This window comes from Rhinoraja longicauda, chromosome 3, assembly GCF_053455715.1.
Source record: "Rhinoraja longicauda isolate Sanriku21f chromosome 3, sRhiLon1.1, whole genome shotgun sequence".
Lineage (NCBI taxonomy): Eukaryota > Metazoa > Chordata > Chondrichthyes > Rajiformes > Arhynchobatidae > Rhinoraja > Rhinoraja longicauda.
Genome location: NC_135955.1, coordinates 86,538,572 through 86,561,283, shown reverse-complemented (window position 1 = coordinate 86,561,283; position 22,712 = coordinate 86,538,572). Strand labels below are relative to the sequence as shown.

Below are 22,712 nucleotides of genomic sequence, written 5' to 3'. Positions count from 1 at the left end.
TGGACTTTCCTCCGATGTCCGGCTACGATCCGCAGGTCGGTGCCTCGATTTTCCGCGTCTCCACCGCTCCTCGACGTCCTTTGCAGCGGGACCTGGCTGCAACGGTCTTTCCCGCGCAGCCTGCCGTCATTCCCCCCGCACGCCACCAGAGGTCGCTGGTGGTTGGATCAGCCCGCACAGCCGCCCGTTTCCACAGACGCCAGCAGAGGGGGCTGGTGCTACTTTGTCCGCCGCTGGGGACCTTCAGCCCATCGATGCCGGCAGCCCTGCTCGTTCCCGGGAAACGCAGGGGCCGGCTGTCAGTGGTTGCTTCGGCGGCCGGCCAGATTCATCGCGTTTTTGCGTGCGATCGCTGCACCGGGGCTCGTTTCCTTGTGGACACCGGGACTGAGGTGAGCATTCTTCCTCCTTCGAATGATGACATCCGCTATGGTAAACGTGGCCCCCTCCTCGCCGCGGCAAACGGGACACCAATCCGCTCATACGCTCTCCTTCAACTTCAGAGAGGGCCGCTTCTCCTGGCCATTCGTCATTGCGGATGTGACCCAGCCGTTGCTGGGCGAGGACTTTCTACGGGCACATTCCCTGCTCGTGGACGTCAAGAGGCAGCGTTTGGTGCACTCCGTCACCTTGCAGCCTGTTTCCCTCCGCGTGGGCGACCCTGTCGTGCTGCCTGATGGGCCCCTGTCGTCTGTGGACGCTACTTTCTTACACATTCTGGCCGAGTTCCCCGAAATCCCTGACCCCCGGTTCCACTCCTCCGCCCTGAAGCATGAGGTGGAGCATCCCATTCCCACCACTGGCCCGCCCCTTCACGCCGGAGCGCGGCGTCTTCCACCAGACAACCTCCGTCTCGCTCGAGCGGAGTTCCGCCTTATGGAGTCGCTGGGTATTGTGCGCCGCTCAGACAGCCCGTGGGCGTCCCCTCTCCATATGGTCCCCAAGGCAGACGGTGACTGCCGCCCTTGCAGAGACTACCGTCAGCTTAACAATGCCACCATCGCTGACCGGTACCCAGTCACCCACATTCAGGACTTTATCGCGCACCTGGCTGGTGCCAAGGTGTTTTCCAAGGTCGATCTGGTGCGTGGCTACAATCAAATTCCCGTCCACCCAGATGACGTCCCCCGGATGGCAATCATGACGCCATTTGGCATGTTCGAATTCTTCCATATGCCGTTCGGACTTAAGAACGCGGCGCAAGCCTTTCAGCGGCTTATGGACTGCGTGTGCCGTGGCCTGGACTTCGTTTATGTTTACGTTTACCTCGATGACATTTTGGTGGCAAGCCGCTCGAGACAGGAGCATGCTACCCATCTCCGCCAGCTATGCCAGCGCCTCAGCGATCATGGGCTGGCCGTCAACATCGCCAAATGCCGTTTCGGGGTGATGTCCCTCAATTTCCCGGGCCACCACGTGACTCAACACGGGGCACTGCCGCTCCCGGACAAGGTGGACGCGGTGCGCCAGTTTCCACGTCCGACCACCGTGAGGGGCCTCCAGGAGTTCGTTCGGATGGTGGCCTTTTACCACCGATTTGTGCCGTCTGCGGCCCGGATCATGCGCCCGCTGTTCCACCTCGTGGCGGGCAAGCGCAGGGAGGTCGAATGGACTGACGATGCGGTGGCAGCGTTCCGACCGTGGTCAGCTCGCCAGCATCGGCAGTTAGCTTTCGTCTCGGAGTACACTACCTCCATCCATTTCATCAGGGGCAAAGACAACAGCGTGGCCGACGCCTTGTCTCGACCCGCGGTCCATGCCATCCTGCAAGTGGCCGATGGCATCGATTACTCAGCCCTGGCGGCGGCCCAGCTGACGGACAATGAGATGTCCGCCTATCGTACCGCCGTTTTGGGCCTGCGGTTGGAGGACGTTCCCTGTGGCACGGGGACGCAACGCTGCTGTGCGATGTATCCACCGGGCAGCCGCGCCTCATCGGCGCAGTGTTCGAGGTGCTCCACGGGCTGGCCCACCCTTCCATTTGGGCGACGATGGCCCTCGTGGCTTCCCGTTTCGTGTGGCACGGGTTACGTATACAGATTGGGCATTGGGCGCGCACCTGCATCCCGTGCCAAACTGCCAAAGTACAGCGGCATGTGCGAGCGCCGCTCAAGGAGTTCATCGTCCCTCCCCAGTGGTTCGACCACATCCATGTGGACATCGTGGGGCCGCTGCCGCCTTCTCAGGGCTTCACCCACCTCCTGACTGTGGTTGACCGTTTCACGCGGTGGCCGGAAGCAGTTCCACTGCCAGACTCTTCTGCCGCTACTTGTGCCTGTGCTTTGGCAGCACACTGGATTGCCAGATTTGGAGTGCCGCTTGACATTGCGTCCGACCGGGGGCCTCAATTCACCTCCGAACTGTGGTCGGTCATGGCTCACCTACTCGGGGTTCGGCCTGGCCAAGCAAAGCTGTTGACGTCGTCCACTGCTGCTCTGCTGCTACAGGCCCCTGGTTTCTTGGAGTGACGACCAATCCAATTGAGCCCCAGGCTATTGCAGGGCCTCCAGCAGCCCTCTCCACCGACACATTGATCTGGATGCGTCAACCCGCGAACGCTTCGTCCATTGCCGCACATTGCCACCGTGCAGTCTCCTTGTCCCCTGGCCGCCTCCTGCAGCCAACCCAGAGCACCCTCGAGGGCGGGGGACGTGTGCCCCCATCCCCCTCGTAGCACTGTTCTTTTTGTCTGCCTCCATCTTGAAGGACCATCAAGTGGTCTGTCCTTCCTGTTCGTAGTATGTTTTTTTGTTTCAAAATTCATTTATATATTTTTTTAATCTGCCATTTATAACCCTGATCTTTTCTGTGCTTATTTGCTGGCGCTGTAAAGAGGACGAAATACATCAGCTTGTCTGGAACATCTTTGATGTATTGAGCAAGGGGATTTAATTAGGTCGTATTGTTGAAGGAAGATGCCAAAGATTTTGAAGAAACATGTCCAGTACATTTTAGATTGGCACTGCGTGTAATTATTTTTTCCTCTGTTACAGGAAGTGAATATATTGCAGTGGGAAAATGACTTCAAACAAGATAAATTTAAAAATCTGGAATACTTTTGGATTGAAAGGATTGAAAGGTTAGCAGATTTGTCATGAATGCAGTGATACTTCATTGTGTTGTATCCCCCCCACAATAAAATCATGTTTTGTAAGAGTTATCCAAAGTACGCTGTGAATGAAGTGTTTAAACTACTTTTATTCTCCAGCCTTCAGGATTGCCAGTGATGCATGATTTGTTATATTTTTGTTTGTCTGGTCATCCATTTGTGGTTATTTCTTAGCCCTTGAGCAGATGTGTTCTCTGAGCATGTGTTTATCGCATTTAAAATCTCAATGCTCAGATGCACAGTGAAAGGATTTTCAAGCCCTGCACATGCCTAGTGAAACAGCTTGTATTTGGCTGGATGTGTTTATTCATTTTTGAGGCGGCAGCAAATATGTTTAATTTAGTAAGGACTGAATCTTTGAATATGGGTGTTAAATAATTCACAATCGTCAGTAAATTCTGTTTCTGTAAATTCTCTTGATTTGGCAATTGTTATTGTGAGATCACAGCAAACCAGTTCTTCTTTTCTTTGTAGAATGTGCATTGAAAATGCTGACCTTGCCAAAAATTTGGAAGTAAGAGATGCTGAGATTCGGGACCTCAAATCCGAAAAAGCATGTAAGTGTAGTGAGCTCTTGGTACGTTGCATGGTGAAGCTGCTCTTCATTTCATTGGTTTCTCCAGTTCCTCCCTCCCACACCTACTAATCCCTAAAGGATGATTGATAATAGAACACTTGCTGCTTTATTCACTTGCGAGTTTTGACATTGAGTGCTGCTGGACTGTCCTTAATGCCACCAAGTAGGCTTGCATGAGAAGTTGCAAGTTTGCTATCTGAAGTAGTGTATCTTCCCCATCTCTAATCCAGGACATGGATGTTAAATGTAGAAACTTTACCATCATTTCCACAGAATAAATTCGTACTTAGGGCTTTTTTGATTTTGTTGATTCACTACTAATTTGAGTAGGAAATCTCATGGGAACCTTCTTCCTCTTAAAATCATTCATCTATTGTATATATTCCCCAAACGATGCCAACAGTCACGTGAAGCACAATATCTGCCTCCAACATGATCTTTAAAGGCAGCACCTGTGGAGGGAAATTAACAGGTAACATTTTGGGTCACACATTTCCCTTCACATATGTGGCCTGGCCTCCAGCACTTTTTTTGTGCACAAGATTCCAGCTTCTGCGGTCGTTATCACTGGTTATGAGAAATTACAATGCTTATTTGCAGAAAAAAAAAAACACATTTTGCTAACTCCATTTTCCTGTTTGAAGACCTAATGTGTAAATGGAATTCTTTGTCCTTGCTGAGATCTGTGACTTTCTGTAGCTTAGTCACATCGTCCCAGTTACTCAAAGGGTGATTCTGAGTCCGGCATCCCTTGGTGCCCTGAAAAATCCCTGTGACGTATTTGGCCCATTGTACAAATACATTTCTGCTGGACTTCTGCACTTCTTCATCAGTTTGCCAGGCCCCTTTGGCATTCGGGAGCACACTTTCTGAATGCCACGAGGAGGGATTGAAGCATTTTGCAGGCTACCATCAATGTACATTAATGTCCATTGCTTAAATTGTTAGAATATTGTTTTTTTTAAAAAGCCATTGTAATGTCAGATCTGGAAACACTGAAGGTTGACTAAAGACTGCTTTAATAAATTGAATTTCTTTTGCCTTTTACAAATATTTATTACTTTATTAGTATTGACCCAGCAGCATTCAGAGCTATTAGCAATGCTCAACATAAAGGATCAACACACATTCCAAAGAACATTGCCAACAAAAAAGAATGGCTTTACTGAAATTACAGCATTAGAGGTAAAATTTCCATTAATTTTTGTATTGTGTTTGTTTTATCATATGTTTTCATTTTACATCGACAGGTTAAAATGTAAAGCTTAGCATTGTGGTTAGTCTAAAATTGAATATGTTTTTCTATTGAGCACGGCAGTGCCTTTCTGGATCCTTTTGTTGGTATTGGTTTCTTAAAAAAAACTTCTACTGACCTGCCACTAGTCTTTTTTTAGATTTTTTTAGATTTAGAGATACAGCGCGGAAACAGGCCCTTCGGCCCACCGGGTCCGCGCCGCCCAGCGATCCCCGCACATTAACACTATCCTACACACCCTAGGGACAATTTTTACATTTGCCCAGCCAATTTGGAGTGTGGGAGGAAACCAAAGATCACGGAGAAAACCCACGCAGGTCACGGGGAGAACGTACAAACTCCGTACAGACGGCGCCCGTAGTCAGGATCGAACCTGAGTCTCTGGCGCTGCATTCGCTGTAAGGCAGCAACTCTACCGCTGCGCCACCGTGCCGACCTTCAGTCTTCATAATATTGTATGCCATTTATTTTCAGTTTGATACCATCCTTAACTTTGTTATTACAGATGATACAACTTCCTCAAACCTTTCTTTCTCACTGGAATGCACCTTTAAGCCTTGCCATTTAAATCTATTTTCCCAGCTAACTTTGCTCTTACACCATTGGAGTTGCCTTTATTTTAGATTAGGCCATTAATTTTGGATCCAAGTTTCTCTCACTCAAACTGAATATGACATTCCACCATGCTCTGATCGATCTTTTCCAAGAGATTCTTAACCACAAGATCATTCATTCATTACAAAAAATATCTTTAAAAATACCGATGCCTGAAATTTAGTATGTGCAGGAAGAAACTGCAGATGCTGGTTTAAATCGAAGGTAGACACAAAATGTTGGAGTAACTCAGCGGGTCAGGCAGCATCTCTGGAGAGAAGGAATGGGTGACGTTTCTGAAGAAGGGTCTCGACCCGAAACGTCACCCATTCCTTCTCTCCAGAGATGCTGCCTGTTCCGTTAAAGACAATAGACAACAGGTGCAGGAGTAGGCCATTCGACCCTTCGAGCCAGCACCGCCATTCAATGTGATCATGGCTGATCATTCTCAATCAGTATCCCGTTCCTGCCTTCTCCCCATACCCCCTGACTCCGCTATCCTTAAGAGCTTTATCTAGCTCTCTCTTGAATGCATTCAGAGAATTGGCCTCCACTGCCTTCTGAGGCAGAGAATTCCACAGATTCACAACTCTCTAACTGAAAAAGTTTTTCCTCATCTCCGTTCTAAATGGCCTATTGTTGAGTTACAATTTTGTGTCTGCCTGAAATTTAGTGAAGTTTAGCTTCGAGATACAGCTTGGAAACAGGCCCTTAGTTCCACCGAGTCCATGACAACCAGTGATCACTCCTACACTAGTTTTATCCGACACACTGGACAGTTTACAGAAGCCAATTAACCAATAGACCTGCATGTCTTTGGAATGTGGGAGAAAACCGGAGTACACGGAGGAAACCCACTGTGGACATGGGGAGAACATACAAACTCCACACAGACAGCATCGTAGTCAGGATCGAACCCGGGTCTCTGGCGCCGTAAGGCAGCAGCACTACCGCTGTGCCACTGTGCTGCCCTAAATCTGAAAAAAAAGCATCAAATTCTGAACAGAACAGCCAAATCCGTGACAAGATAGAGTCAATGCTTCAGATCCAAGACCCTTATCTGTACTTCCATTAATTCATTGTAGAATGGCAGATCTAAATTAGTCTGCCTCCTGCTTGGTTCCTCTGCTTGTTGGTTTAAAGAAAATATCTCCAATATATTCAATGAAGATTCTTCTTGCAAATTTGGTTTGTCCAACATATATTATTAAAATTGGCCATAATTATTGTCTTTCTAACAACCTACTGTACTATTCCTACCAGTAATTTTGTGCCTTTACTATTTCTCATTTCCATCCAAACTGATTCTATATCTTAAGCTTCTGAGCCAATATCATTTCATCATAAATTGACATGGCTACTCCACCTATTCCTGCAATCAATTATTTGCAAATATCAAATACCTTTGAATATTCAGTTCCTACCCTTACAGCCATCAGTCTGATTATACAGCTCCTCTGTCCTTCCCCTCCTCCTTCCCAGATCTCCCTCTATCTTCCTGTCTCCACCTATATCCTTCCTTTGTCCCACCCCCGACATCAGTCTGAAGAAGGGTCTCGACCCGAAACGTCACCCATTCCTTCTCTCCCGAGATGCTGCCTGACCTGCTGAGTTACTCCAGCATTTTGTGAATATAGTCTGATTATACTTCTGCATTTATATTTGCACAATCGACTTATCATTCTTGTTACAAACGCAGTGCACATTTTGAATCTTTAATTTTACATTCTCGTTTTTTCCTTTGATTCTGTGTTAGGGCACTTGTGTGTTTATGATTTGCCCATTCCTGATGAACTCTGATTATCCCCTGAAACTGCCCTGAACTATCTTATTTTTCCTTCCCTTCCCCTTGACCCTTTCCTTTCTATTTCCAGTACAGGATTTCTTCCTTCTGATGCTACCCTCTGGTTTTCATAAGATTCCTTAACTGCTGGCCTGTTGCAAAGCATGCAGTAGATCACAAATCTCTCAGCATCTTAGAACTCTTTCAGTCTCTTACAGTAGTGGAAGTGTGGTTCTGTGTATCGTGTACAAACTGCTAACCTTGCACATTTGACATTCAGCAGTATGTCATGAAAGCCTTTGAACGAACAGCCATGGGAATATGGTCATATTAAAATCAATTGTGACAAAATAGATAATTATTTTGCAGTTATGATCATGCTGACCATATTACTCCCATGAATTCTGATTCTTGTTTTTCAGCTGGGAGTGCTTGGAGCCTGTCACTGTAATACTGTTGGAGCGGAGCCTTGTGGTTGTGCCAGAATGGCAGCTGCTACACGCAAGGAATTGTTGCAGCTTAAGCAAGAGGTTTGGTGCATATAATTAATTTTGTGGGGATAAAAATAATTTTAAAGTTGTTAAGTGGTATTGCTTTATAACCAGTAAAAGTATTCTCATCTACTATGATGCTTGAGGTTTGTAGTGCAGTTGCTATTTTAGATCTGTAATCCTCCTATCTTGATCTTATTAACATTAATGATGAGAGCTTATTAGTTTAGTTTAGAGATGCAGCGGAGAAACAGGCCCACCGAGTCTGCGCCGACCAGCGATCGCTGCACTCGAATGCCATTCTACACACAATGGACAATTTATAATTGTACCAATCCAGTTAACCTACAAACTTGTATGCCTTTGGAGTGTGGGAGAAAACCGGCAATCCCGTGCAGACTGAAGAAGGGTCTTGCCCCGAAATGTCACAGTATTCCTTTTCTCCAGAGATGCTGTCTGACCCGCTGAGTTACACCAGCTTTTTCTGTCTTTCTTTGGTTTAAATCAGCATCTGCAGTTCCTTCCTACACCTCTGAAGCAAAGATAGGTGAACCGTATTTTCAACAATGAAAATACGGTTCAGTAAATCTTTGCCAAAATTAAGCTGGCCCTGCGGATATTTGCCTCTTAGCTCTCGTATAATTTGTGAAATAATATTGAGCTTGGCCTTAAACCTGCTATTTACAAAAGATTAATGCAGACGTGCTCTGCTTGTATATATGAAAATAAAGCAAAGTATCCATAATCTTCTATCTGGGTTCTAGAGATATTATAATACAAACTTGTCTTCAAATCTAGGGGGCACCAACAAGTGTGTTGCACATCATTTTGAATGGGGGGAAAAAATGCAAGAGAACATATTGTAATGGTCGGAGATATAATGTTGATTTTGCTACATTACTAAATGTTTGGATCCAAAAAGGGAAAATAAAATACTTGTTGAGAAGAATGCTACAATCAACTAACTGGAGATGGGTTTGTTTCTAAAGGTCAGCTCACAAGATGAGACTTGTTTTTTTTATTTCTTGAAGTAATTTAGGGCAATGGAATACACAAACTGTTTATGTTGGACTTCTTGTGCATAATAAAGGAATAAGCTAGCTTTAAGTTTCAGGAAAAAGCACAAACAGGTGATGAATTTTGCTAAAATCTTTGAGTTCAGGAGAATTATTGCATTCTTTGATTTAAAAGTCGGACTCTTGACAGTTTTAAAATAAAGAATTAATTCAAAGTATGAGATTAGTTTTAAGTTTATCTGGAACACCATTTGTTCAACAATGAAAAACTTCCTCGGCATGCCTTGAAAATATTTCCTATCTATGCTAAATTCATAAGTTGGTGAGGGACAAAAGGGATGGGGGCTCGGTACCTGTTGCAAGAATATCAAAAACAAACATGGCAACTAAGTTTTCATGTCACACCATTAGTTTGATCTCCAGAGAAAACGTGAGGAAGAGGCATATCTTGTGGCTGATGCATTTAGAAGTGCTTTTGAACATCAACTGAAAAGGACAAATGATCAAACTCTTCGAATTACTGAAGTGGGAAAACTGCAGAGAAAATATCTCAAGAAATGGCTTGTAAGGACGCAATCCAAAGAAGGTATGACCCTAATTGGGATGTTGGCTTGTAATGAAGATATTGGAGCAGATCTATTGCATGAATACTCCCATGGCTTTCTAAGATTGGACTAATCTACTGGAATTTTTTGAGGATGTAACTAGGAAAATTGACAGGAGAGAGCCGGTGGATGTGGTGTACCTCGACTTTCAGAAAGCCTTCGACAAGGTCCCACATAGGAGATTGGTGGGCAAAATTAGAGTACATGGTATTGGAGGTAGGGTACTGACATGGATAGATAGTTGGTTGACAGACAGAAAGCAAAGAGGTACGGTACGGGCGGCACGGTAGCGCAGCGGTAGAGTTGCTGCTTTACAGCGAATGCAGCGCCGGAGACACAGGTTCGATCCTGACTACGGGTGCTGCACTGTAAGGAGTTTGTACGTTCTCCCCGTGACCTGCGTGGGTTTTCTCCGAGATCTTCGGTTTCCTCCCACACTCCAAAGACGTACAGGTATGTAGGTTAATTGGCTGGGTAAATGTAAAAATTGTCCCTAGTGGGTGTAGGATAGTGTTAATGTACGGGGATCACTGGGCGGCACGGACTTGGAGGGCCGAAAAGGCCTGTTTCCGGCTGTAGATATATGATAAGAGTGGGGATAAATGGGTCCCTTTCAGAATGGCAGGCAGTGACTAGTGGGGTACCGCAAGGCTCGGTGTTGGGACTGCAGCTATTTACAATATACATCAATGACTTGGATGAAGGGATTAAAAGTACCATTAGCAAATTTGCCGATGATACAAAGCTAGGTGGCAGTGCGAACTGTGAGGAAGATGCTATGAGGTTGCAGGGTGACTTGGACAGGTTGTGTGAGTGGGCGGATACATGGCAGATGCAGTTTAATGTGGATGTGTGAGGTTATCCACTTTGGTGGTAAGAATAGGAAGGCAGATTATTATCTGAATGGTGTCAAGTTAGGAAAAGGGGACGTACAACGTGATCTGGGTGTCTTAGTGCATCAGTCACTAAACGGAAGCATGCAGGTACAGCAGGCAGTGAAGAAAGCCAATGGAATGTTGGCCTTCATAACAAGAGGAGTTGAGTATAGGAGCAAAGAGGTCCTTCTACAGTTGTACAGGGCCCTGGTGAGACCGCACCTGGAGTACTGTGCAGTTTTGGTCTCCAAATTTGAGGAAGGATATTCTTGCTATTGAGGGCGTGCAGCGTAGGTTTACTAGGTTAATTCCCGGAATGGCGGGACTGTCATATGTTGAAAGACTGGAGCGACTAGGTTTGTATACACTGGAATTTAGAAGGATGAGAGGGGATCTTATCGAAACGTGTAAGATTATTAAGGGGTTGGACATGTTAGAGGCAGGAAACATGTTCCCAATGTTGGGGGAGTCCAGAACCAGGGGCCACAGTTTAAGAATAAGGGGTAGGCCATTTAGAACAGAGATGAGGAAAAACTTTTTTAGTCAGAGAGTTGTGAATCTGTGGAATTCTCTGCCTCAGAGGGCAGTGGAGGCCAATTCTCTGAATACATTCAAGAGAGAGCTAGATAGAGCTCTTAAGGATAGCGGAGTCAGGGGGTATGGGGAGAAAGCAGGAACGGGGTACTGATTGAGAATGATCAGCCATGATCACATTGAATGGCGGTGCTGGCTCGAAGGGCCGAATGGCCTACTCCTGCACCTATTGTCTATTGACACTGAAGTCTGCCAACCTGCCCACTGCATCTGCTCCAGGTTGGAATTGCAGACTTGCTGAATATCAAAACTATCACTGGAATTGAATCTGAATGTCTTTTACATTAAAAAAAATAGTGCATACTGTTACAATCAATTAAAATCATTTAAACTAGCTTAATTTAATCAAGCAAACAGCTTTATTTGTCTTTCATGCCCATTTTGCCCATTCATTTTATTCTGAACCCAGATCCACTTCTCAATGGCTGTCAAAGCCACCTGTCATTGCGGCTGACCACCTATGTTGAGAGTGGCTCTGCATGGCTGCTATGCTTTGCCAATGTGCTTGGAATTGGACTGGAAGAGGTAGCTTGACTGCTGCCTCCCAGACACAGGGCAGGAGTAAATATGCTCCATTAAAAGTACCCCATTAAATTGTGAAACCTGTTCTGTATTTTAAACTTCTACGGCCTTGCTTGCAAATATGTGTAATAACTTCTGTCAGAGAACAATTCAAAACCTTTTTTTGAACATTCCACTTTGAAGCTATGTTACCCCTATATTGCACTGATCTTGCATTAATTACAGATCTTGCTGTGTTTTCCACATTCCAGATCCTACTTGCAAAACCGAAGGGAATCATTCAACATTTGGGCAAATGTTGAAGGGTCTGTTTAATTCCGCAGCAGACTATAAGAAATTGGAAGTCTTGGATGACCCACAGGAAGTGCTAAGGGTGCTTATTGACTTGGTCAGTAATGCTTTTACCGTTACCTCTCATTTAACGAAGGCTGGGTTAATAGATTCTATAGAATCTTGCATCAATTGTTGCTTATGAATTTATGATATTTTCTATTCATTCAATATTTAAATACAAGAAGTGAAGTATGTTATTAAAATGTGCTGCAAATGTTGCAACTGTAAAACTAATATGGAGTGCCTCCTGTTTAAGAAGGGGAGTAGAAATAAACTAGGAAATTAAAATAAGTCTCAATGGTAGGGAGATTATTGGAGGAGGTTTTTAGTGATGGGGTCTTTCATGTGGAAAAACAGACTTATTAGGGTTTGTCAGCATGGCTTTGTGAGAGGAGGTCAAGTTTTACACACTTAATTACATTTTTTGAGGACAATGACAATCGAGGAAAGAGCTGTGGAAATTCTATACATGGACTTCAGTAAAGCTTTTGACAAGGTCTCATGGTAGGCTGGTCCAGAAGATAAAGGTACATGGGATTCATGGTTACTTGGTAAACTGTGTTCAAAATTGGCTTGGCCATAGAAAAAAGAGAGTAGTGGCATGCAGGTGATTTTCTGACTAGAAATTGGTGACCAGTGGTGTTCTGCAGGGAGGTTTAAACCGGCATCTGCAGTTCCTCCCTACACCAGTAATGAGACGCCTATTTTTTTGGATTTTATATAAATGACATTGATGAAAATGTTAATGATTAGAAAGTTCGCAGACTAATCAAAATAGTGGTTATGCAGACCTCCCAACCCTTCCGAATTTGGCGGTAAGTTTACGCTTTCTTATTTCATTTCCGCCATTCCGATTTTGCCTCACATTTTTCCCCAGAACAGTCGGTAATTGCAATTTGTCAATTCAGTCGCTAGGGGTTCCGCGAGAAATCCTCCTGGAAGTCTCCCCGAAAATGTGGAACCTATGCTGGGCAAGGCAGCCAATCTTGACCTCATCGGGGTTTCCATGGCCGATCGGTGGGTTGAATTTGCAACCTTCGGCTGGGGCTCTGGAACTCTAGCCCAGCTGGAGCCAGCACATCTATCCCCATAGCCGTCTTCCTTGGCCAGCTGGATAAACCAGCAAAGCTCTGGAACCAAGAGTGCCAGAAAATCAGTGGTGGGACTGTAATGAGTAAATATTAAATTTAAGTGCAAGATTATATAACTATATTAATTAATTAAGACGGGGTTAAAATATAAAACACAGCAGAAAAGCCAATTACCACCTTTTTGGGCTGATTATCAATTAATGTGCGAATTTACTTCAAGTACTTCCGTATGCTTAGTCGAGTCGCATACATCAACTCTTTCTTCATAACTTAGTCATACATTTTATGAATATTGTTCTTTTATTCAATACCAAGAGACTTGGGATGTGTAAGGAAAAAGCAGAATAGAAAAAACAAAACAATTTTTCCTTTGTGTTGCAAAGAGTATCTCTCTGTTCAATAACCTTTCTATAAATAGCAGAATATACTCATGATAGACCTGACATTGTACATGTAGTCCAAGAACTACAGACTGTTGGAAATAATAGTCGTTTTACACATATGAATGTAGCGCAACGCCTATGCGCATTTGGCGTGCATACCTTTTTTTTGCTGAAAAGTTGCATTACGCGCCATATTATGAATTTTGATGTAAAATTCTGAATTTTGGGCATCAAAATTATGAATCTGTAAAATCAAATGTTGGGAGGTCTGGCTATGGATAATTTGGAAAGTTGTCATAAGATACAGCAGGATATTGGACAGTTGGAGATATGGGTAGAAAAATGGAAGATGGAATTTAATTTGGACAAGTGAGATATTGCTTTTTTAGAGGTCAAATGTAAGGGCAAAGTATACAGCACCCTTTGGAGCATTGGTTGTGGAGGGATCTTGGGCTTGAAGTCCACAACTCCCTGAAAGTAGCAACAGAACCAGATAGGATGATAAAGAAAGCATATAACATTGAGTATAAAAGTTGGAAAGTCGTGTTGCTGTTGTATAAAACTTTGTTTGGACCTCATTTGGCGTATTGGGTGCAGTTTTAGTCACCACATTATAGAAGGGATGTGGCTTAGAAGAAGGTGCAGAAGAGGTTCACCAGGATGTTGTCTGGACCAAAGGCTATCAGCTATTAGAAATTGGACAAATTTGGATAGTTGGAGCTGAGGGGTAACCTAATGAAATTGTACGCTTGAGAGAAGCAGAGATAGGGTAGACAGTCTTTTCTTCCCCAGGGTGTAAATGTTAAATACATGAGGGGATTTTTTTTTTTTTACAAAGGGTGATGGGTGTCTGGAATATGCTGCCGGGGGAATTGGTGGAAGCAGATTTGATAGGACTATTTTAGGAGGCATTTAGGCAAGCAGGGAATGGAGGAATATAGACCAAGTGAAAGTAGATAGGATCAATATCGATTGGCATTGAAACCCCCATGCGTAGACACATTGTGCCAAAGGGCCTGCTCCTGTGCTGACTGTTCCATGTTCATAACTTATTTCCTTTTGCATGCCCAACCCCCATCCCTCTGATTTTTCTACCACCCAACAACATTGCAGGTGACTTAAGTTGACCAATACCAACGAATCAAGGTGGAAAGAAGGGTCCTGACCAAAACGTCACCCATCCATGTTCTCCAGTTCTTCAGCTGAGTTATTCCAGCACTTTGTGTCTTTTTTTTGTAACCCTATGAATCAATGCGTCCTTGGGAGGCAAACTGGTGTACCTGTTTGGCAGCAGGGGGTTGAGAAAGAGAGATTGTTTAAGAATTAGTTGTAGGCATTGTTGGGTCTTTCTAGCCCCAAAATATGATTTTTCCCCCCTCATTTATATCAATCAGGTGAAATGAACGGATGAAGTATCAACTGAATAATTATTCTAATAATTCTGTAATTATTACATTTCTATTTCTTATTAATATTGACAGTTAAATGATAAAGAGGAGGCTCTGGCACATCAGAGGAAAGTTAGCTATATGCTGGCACGAAATATTGAAGGACAAAATCGAAATAACTCGCAGGACATCCCAACTACTGATGGTTCAAGATTTCATCAATGTCAAAAAAGATCTGAAGAGCTCAAAAATACCACTAGCCCATCAGTTGATCGACGCTTAAAAGAGCACAGAACTGTTTTCAGGACATATTCGTTTCCTCCAAGTTACTTTACAGAAAGTTAAAAATGCAAAGAATATTTAAACTTTTTGTGGCAAAATATTTAATACAATTGGGTGGAGCCCTCCTCATTACAAAGTGGCCAGGAAATTGCAGATATTTAATGAATTTTACCTTTTTTTAAGTGAACTTTTCAGAAGCAATGGTACACCATCTTTAAAAATATATGACTAAACTGTGTTTTCCATTTCTCTGGAATATTATTAGTCCATTTATTGAAAATAAGCTCACCATTTAATGACTTTGGATGGAATGTGTTTAGCACTTTATATTACGGCAATTAAGTGGTATTTACCATATGATGCAAATCTGGGCAAATCATGATGAAACCAATGCTCTGGCCAAAAGAAAATAAATGGAACATTGTTTTCAGCTTTGTTCATTGAGAATCAAAGGAAGCAATTGGATTACAGTCACGTGGATTGCCCTGGTCTTGAAAATCTCAGTTACGTAAAAAGACCTGTGAAGTTTGGGTTCTGCAATCTTGAATGTACCTCAAAGTGATTTTGTAGAGAAATGCAATATTGTAAAAGATCTCTTTAAGTATTTCAAGTTGGCTTGTAAATGTAGCCCTCATGTAAAAAAGCAACTATTTTTTTTGCATTTCATTTGAAAGTATGTAGTTTTATTTAAGCAAACACAAGTCAATTTGCACATATCAGGTGCACACAAACAGTTGGAATAATTGACCTGTTAATCTGCTCTTTTTCAAATGATTTAAGTGCCATTTTTGTTCATGTTAATAATGTTTTTGCTTTCCAAGATGGGTTCTTACCAATAAATCTTTGGTTATTTATTGAATGATCATGTGGCAGAAGAGAGGGAGAAACTTAAAGTAATCATCATGAGTCGTGAAAAAGTATTGCATAAACTAATGGGATTAAAGCTGACAACTCCCTTGGAACTTAGGGTCTCATGTTTCCAGTGATAGTGGTTGCATTGGAGATGACCTTCCATAATTCCATGGATTCTGGAAAGATCCCAGCATATTGAAAAATCATAAACTCATACATAAGCTCCTCCATTTAAAACTGAGGATCTTGATCACAACTTCTTGACCCAAAGAGTTGTGAAGTTGTGGAATTCTCTGCCACAGAAGGCAGTGGAGGCCAATACACTGGATGAATTTAAAAGAGAGTTAGATAGATTTCTAGGGTCTAGCGGAATCAAGAGATATGAGGAGGTGGTAGGCACAGGTTACTGATTGTGGATGATCAGCCATTATCACAATGAATGGCAGTGCAGGGTCAAAGGGCTAAATGGCCTCCTCCTGCACCTATATTCTATGTAAGAGGCTTGGTCCCTTCTCTAGTAATTAATTAGATCTGATGGTTTTGAGGATGTAACTAGGAAAATGGACAGGGGAGAGCCGGTGGATGTAGTGTACCTTGACTTTCAGAAAGCCTTCGACAAGGTCCCACATAGGAGATTAGTGTGCAAAATTAGAGCACATGGTATTGGGGGTAGGGTACTGACATGGATAGAAAATTGGTTGGCAGACAGAAAGCAAAGAGTGGAGATAAATGGGTCCCTTTCAGAATGGCAGGCAGTAATTATTGGGGTACCGCAAGGCTCGGTGCTTGGACCGCAGCTATTTACAATATAAATTAATGACTTGGATGAAGGGATTAAAAGTACCATTAGCACATTTGCAGATGACACAAAGGTGGGTGGCAGTGTGAACTGTGAGGAAGATGCTATGAGGTTGCAGGGTGACTTGGACAGGCTGTGTGAGTGGGCGGATGCATGGCAGATGCAGTTTAATGTGGATGTGTGAGGTTATCCACTTTGGTGGTAAGAATAGGAAGGCAGATTATTATCTGAATGGTGTCAAGTTAGGAAAAGAGGACATACAACGGGATCTGGGTGTCCTAGTGCATCAGGCACTGAAAGGAAGCATGCAGGTACAGCAGGCAGTGAAGAAAGCCAATGGAGTGTTGGCCTTCATAACAAGAGGAGTTGAGTAATGGAGCAAAGAGATCCTTCTACAGTTGTACAGGGCCCTGGTGAGACCGCACCTGGAGTACTGTGTGCAGTTTTGGTCTCCAAATTTGAGGAAGGATATTCTTGCTATTGAGGGCGTGCAGCGTAGGTTTACTAGGTTAATTCCCGGAATGGCGGGACTGTCGTATGTTGAAAGACTGGAGCGACTAGGCTTATATACACTGGAATTGGAGGCAGGAAACATGTTCCCAATGTTGGGGGAGTCCAGAACCAGGGGCCACAGTTTAAGAATAAGGGGTAGGCCACTTAGAACAGAGATGAGGCAAAACATTTTCAGTCAGAGAGTTGTAAATCTGTGGAATTCTGCCTCAGAAGGCAGTGGAGGCCAGTTCTCTGAAAGCTTTCAAGAGAGTGCTAGATCGAGCTCTTAAGGATAGTGGAGTATGGAGAGAAGGCAGGAACGGGTTACTGATTGAGAATGATCAGCCATGATCATATTGAATGGTGGTCTGGCTCGAATGGCCTACTCCTGCACCTATTGTCTATTGTCTAAGTATAGGTGAGAGAGGAAGGATAAGTGGAGGAAACATGTGCAGGACATGCACTGTTAATGATAAAGTACTGGCAAGTGTTGTAGAATAGAAAGATGTACAAATATGTAGTTCCATGAAAATGGCGACATGGGTATCCAGGGTGGTAAAGAAGGCATATGACATGCTTTCCCTTGTCTGATAGCCTATTGAATACAACAATAGGGACACTGTAATAGAACATTGCTGAGACTAGGCTGGATGTGTGTGTGCGCAGTTCAAGTCACCATACCATTGGAAGGATGTGATTCAGCTCAAGGGTGCTTGAAAAAAAATGACAATGATATTGTCGGGACAGGAGAGCTTCAATTATAAGGAGAGACTGGATAGGCTGGGACTGTTTTCTTGGGTGATAATGCAGAGGTTTATAAACCTCCCTCATTGGTGACCCTCTGGACATCCTTGATCGGGCCCCTCATTGGTGACCCTCAGACTATCCTTGATCGGAATTTGCTGGCTTTACCTTACACCAAAAGTTATTCCCTTATGTATCTATACACTGTAAATAGCTCGATTGTAATCATGTATTATCTTTCCGCTGAATGGATAGCACGCAACAAAAGCTTTTCACTGCACCTTGGTACACGTGACATTAAACTAAACTAAATAAACTCCAAGTTCACCCAGGATGAGGGGTGTAGATAAGGTGAATTGTCAGGAAAAAGAAGTCTAACGCTGGAGGGCCAAACTAGGAAGGGGAAACGTTTTAACGGGACTTGAGTGGCATTTTTTTCCACACAGAATTGCTAGGTAGCACTGAGGATGGAGCACAGGCAAATAGAATCAAATGTGTTTAAGAAATTTGGACAGATTATTGGATACGAAAGGTTTTGAGGGATACGATCCAAACACGGACCAATGGGACTATGTCAGGAAGGCACATTGGTCGACATGGTCAAGTCGGATAGAAGTACCTGTTTCCATGTTGTATAAGGCAACGACACCAAATCTGACTCCACTTGTTTTGTAATCTCACTGGTTGTAAAAGTTGCTGGCTATTATTTTGCATGATGTATGGCATAGACAAAAAAAGTACATTTCTAATAATGAGACTGTTGATAACAGGGAAGAGACATTTTAAGTTTGCCAAGATCCTTGATTATTACAATTAAATAATATAATAAAAAGATGGATGATAAGAAACCAAATGATAAATCTGTCACCTGCCTCTTTTGTCTTCTACACTAATAAAGAAAAATCTAGTTTAAACCTACTTTAATTACTTTCTTCAAAGTTTATCTTTTGAGGATTGGATGTGTTTGTGCATTTGCACATACTGAAATAACGTCCTTTTGGTCTGGAAACAGGCTGAATTGTAAAGTTCAATTTCTTTCATGGGTAAGTTCAGTAACAGTCATTGGAGGAGTTTGCTTTTCTAAGAGCTGGTATGAAGTTACTCGGTTGTATATTCCCACTTCTAAATTCAGCTGCTGTTATTTTATCATTTGCTTTAAACCATTAATCATTAATCATTAATCATTTTATGAATATAAGTTTGGCTACGTTAGCTTTTTCTTGCCCCGATGGAATTCCTCGTCATTCCAGGTCAGATGTGTTCAATGACGGTGTCACTCTACTGGATCCTTTATGCATTCAACAAGTGACGTGGGCATTCAGTTAAGTGAATGTACTGTCAGTGCTAAAGTTTGTCACCCAATAACAGGTCCATAATGACTGAAGTAACCAGAGTGGCAAGACATTGCTCCTTTGATCACATTGTCTGGAGTGTCTAAGTTAGGCACAAAATGCTGGAGTAACTCAGCGGGACAGGCAACATCTCTGGAGAGAAGGAATGGTGTCTACCTCATTAACCAGAACCCTATAAACCATCATAGGTGCAACACAGGATTGGAGCCAACCTCAAGAAGATCACTTGATGAGGATGCACGACTGATAACAAACATCTCAGTTTTGTACTCTGAACCGCATGTTGGTGTATTCATTGTGGGGTCTCCTACATACAGCCTTGCTCTGACCATGAGCAAGTAACTGAAGAAAATTACATTTTGAGACCCAATAACAGTTCAATAAAGTGTAATTTATTAGCATGTGAAATGTTCATCACTGGTCAGTAGAGAAAAATGTTTCTGATTTTTCCTTCCAAATTATGTTTCCTTGTGAAAGTATTTTGAAGTGTGAAGTATTCCCAATGGCTAATGGTAATCATTTCCAGCCGAATGATTCAAACAGCAGGCCTTTTAATTGGGAATGAATCCCCCCCCCTCCCCATAGTGTTTGATTCTGAGGTTCATAGAGTTAAAAAAATATTGAACAGGCCCTTTGATTGAATTTGTCCATGCCAACCAAGGAGCTAATCCCATTTGCATGCATTTGGTCCGTATCCCTCTGAACATTTCCTATCCATGTAATAATCCCAATGCTTTTTAAAATGTTATAAATAGGTCCCCACCAGCGACTTTGGCAGCTTGATCCATATACCCATCACCCTCTTAATAGCAAAACTTACCTGTCAATACCCTTTAAACCGTTTCCCTCACATCTTCAAACTATGCCCTCCATTTTTAGCCTACCCTACCCTGCTATGAGGGAGGGGGCAAGAGAGAAATGGACTATCTACCTTGTATGCCTCATATCATTTTATAAACCTACATATTCACGACTCAAATGCTTTCACTTCAGGGAAGGGGTTATAAGGAATAGGAGTAGAATTACGCTGTTCAAACCATCAAGTCTACTCTGCCATTCAATCATGGCTGATGCATTTCTCCCTCCTAACCCTATTCTCCTGCCTTCTCCCCATAACCTCTGACACCTGTGCTAATCAATAATCATCCATCTCTGCCTTAAAAATATCCACTGACTTGGCCTCCAGAGCCTTCTGTGGCAAAGAATTCCACAGATTCACCATCCTCTGACTAAAGAAATTTCTCCTCATCTCCTTCCTAAAAGAATGTCCTTTAATTCTGAGGCTATGACCTCTAGTTCCAGCCCAGTGCAGGCCCAGTGCCGACAAACGCTCATCATAGGTTAACCTACTCATTCCTGGGATCATACTTGTAAATCTCCTCTGGACCTTCTGAAGAGCCAGCACATCATTGCTCAGATAAGGTGCCCAACAAATGCTCACAATATTCCAAAGGCGGCCTTACCAGCCCCTTACAGATCCTCAACATTATATCCCTGTTTTGTATATTTATTATTTAATTTATTATTAAGCAGACTCATGGTCCATTAGAATACACATACAGTACACAGTATATACATATAAAATTAAATTAAATTAGAAAAGGCAACAATACCAATGTTTCCACATAGGTGACAGGTATCTCACGGCACTGAAACCAGGATTTACCAGCAGCACAATGATGGAATTCTGAGAACCATTCAATCGGCATATAAATTTAAACATGAGATTCCTCAACAGGGCATGAAACGTATTGACTCCTGCACTACAAAACAGTTCACTTGCACTGCACCACCTTGGCTTTCTAAGCAATATGCGCATGCAGTCATTATAGGCAACCTTAAGTTTATGGATGCTTGACTTATTAAACTTTGTCCACAAAGGAGCAGTGTAAAGAGGAGTACAGTACGCTCTAAACAGGTTTATCTTGACATTTCCTGAGCACCAGTGGAATTTCCTAACCAACATGTTAGCTTGTGCATACAACATGCGGCGCTGTCTATACATGTCCTCATCATCAGACATTTGATCTGTGATGACATGTCCTAGATACTTAGCTTTACAGCAGACAGATAGAACCTGCCCTGACAGGTAAAATGATGGGAAGACTAGATCTTTATCCCCTTTTACTTTACAAATCATGACAACGCTCTTTTTAGCATTGTATTTCACGTCAAATTGGACACCATACTCAGAGCATATATTCAACATCTGCTGAAACCCAGCACTGCTAGGAGAAAAAAAACGCCAGATCATCGGCATACATAAGATGGTTTACCAGGGTGTTACCAATCATACATCCTGTTTTACAGCCTCTAAGCTGTTCAGATAAATCATTCATGTACACATTAAAGAGGGCTGGTGAGAGTAGCCCCCCCTGGCGAACCCCATTACCAACACCAAATGTTACAGAGACTGCATTACCCCATTTGACCTGCATGCTCTGGTTGGCGTACCAATATGCCAGGACCCTAATTATACTGTTAGGCACTCCTCTTTGACTCCGTTTTTGGAACAGCTTATGATGGTTGACTCGATCAAAAGCTTTAGAGGCATCAATAAAACCAATTAACACAGAGGAATTCTGCCTTCTATACATTTCAACCATTTCCTTCAGGGCATAGATACATAAATCAGTACCATGCTTAGCCTTGAAGCCAAACTGGTTGTCTGTAGTACCCAAATAAAAACATAATCTATCTAATAAAATTCTTTCCAGGACTTTGGATAACACACTGGCTAGAGCAATCGGTCTGTAATTATCCAAGCTCCCCACCTTGCCCGCTTTGTCCTTGATGACAGGCACCAGAGTGACGGACAACATGGAGTCCGGTAACAGACCATGATTCATAAGGCCAGTAAAACAGATTGCAAGAAGGACAGCAACCCTCGGGCTTGCAAGTTTGAGGTGCTCTGCAGTGATCTGATCTAAGCCGCTAGTTTTGTTATCAGCTAGCTGTGTGATTGCTTGATAGACCTTATTGGCTGTGATTCCCACTTTGTCACTGTTGGCAATGTTGCCCACTTTGTAGGGATCACTTTTAATACAATTGAATAGCTCAGAGTTGCCTCCACAAATCAGCTATGTTGTCGGCTCCTGAGACTCCTTCTATGGTACATGGTAACGATGTACTGCCTCTGTTCAGAGCTCTCACCTCCTTCCAGAAGCCAGTAACATCGTTACCAAGGAGCTTATCAGCCATAGAGTCTGCTCTCATTAATTGTTCGTGTTTGCTGATATAACGAACTGCATATTTATACCGAGCATTACTAAGCTTTTTGTGATCCAGGACAGGCCCCTCTCTGGGCCTACCTGCTAGGACCCAAGCCTTAAAGGCATCCTTAGCTTCAGCATAATGAGCAGCCACATGTTTATTCCACCCTGGCTTAATGCTGTGTCTTTTATCAGAGTGAGTAAAGCATAGCCTACTAGCTTCATACACAGCACCCACAATACAATTATATATAGCACAGAGGTCCTTACAGTGAGCGCTGTTATTACAATTCACATCAGTACACATAATCGCATCTCTGGGTAGCTATACATTACTTAGAAGGACATCAGTTCTCCCATAGT

General features: G+C 43.2%; 1 protein-coding gene across 2 annotated transcripts in view; it reads left to right on the top strand.

Moving 5' to 3' along the window:
- The window catches only part of ccdc125 (coiled-coil domain containing 125), a 46,431-nt gene extending 27,779 nt beyond the window's left edge, over nucleotides 1-18,652 (top strand). For both annotated transcript variants that reach the window (XM_078396572.1, XM_078396573.1), the window contains exons 6-12: nucleotides 2,994-3,079; nucleotides 3,584-3,666; nucleotides 4,756-4,871; nucleotides 7,741-7,848; nucleotides 9,237-9,411; nucleotides 11,673-11,809; nucleotides 14,710-18,652. In XM_078396572.1, the coding sequence (XP_078252698.1) occupies nucleotides 2,994-3,079; nucleotides 3,584-3,666; nucleotides 4,756-4,871; nucleotides 7,741-7,848; nucleotides 9,237-9,411; nucleotides 11,673-11,809; nucleotides 14,710-14,961 (957 nt within the window). In that variant the 3' untranslated portion in view covers nucleotides 14,962-18,652. The remainder of the gene's footprint in view (nucleotides 1-2,993; nucleotides 3,080-3,583; nucleotides 3,667-4,755; nucleotides 4,872-7,740; nucleotides 7,849-9,236; nucleotides 9,412-11,672; nucleotides 11,810-14,709) is intronic.
- Nucleotides 18,653-22,712: the final 4,060 nt, after the last annotated feature.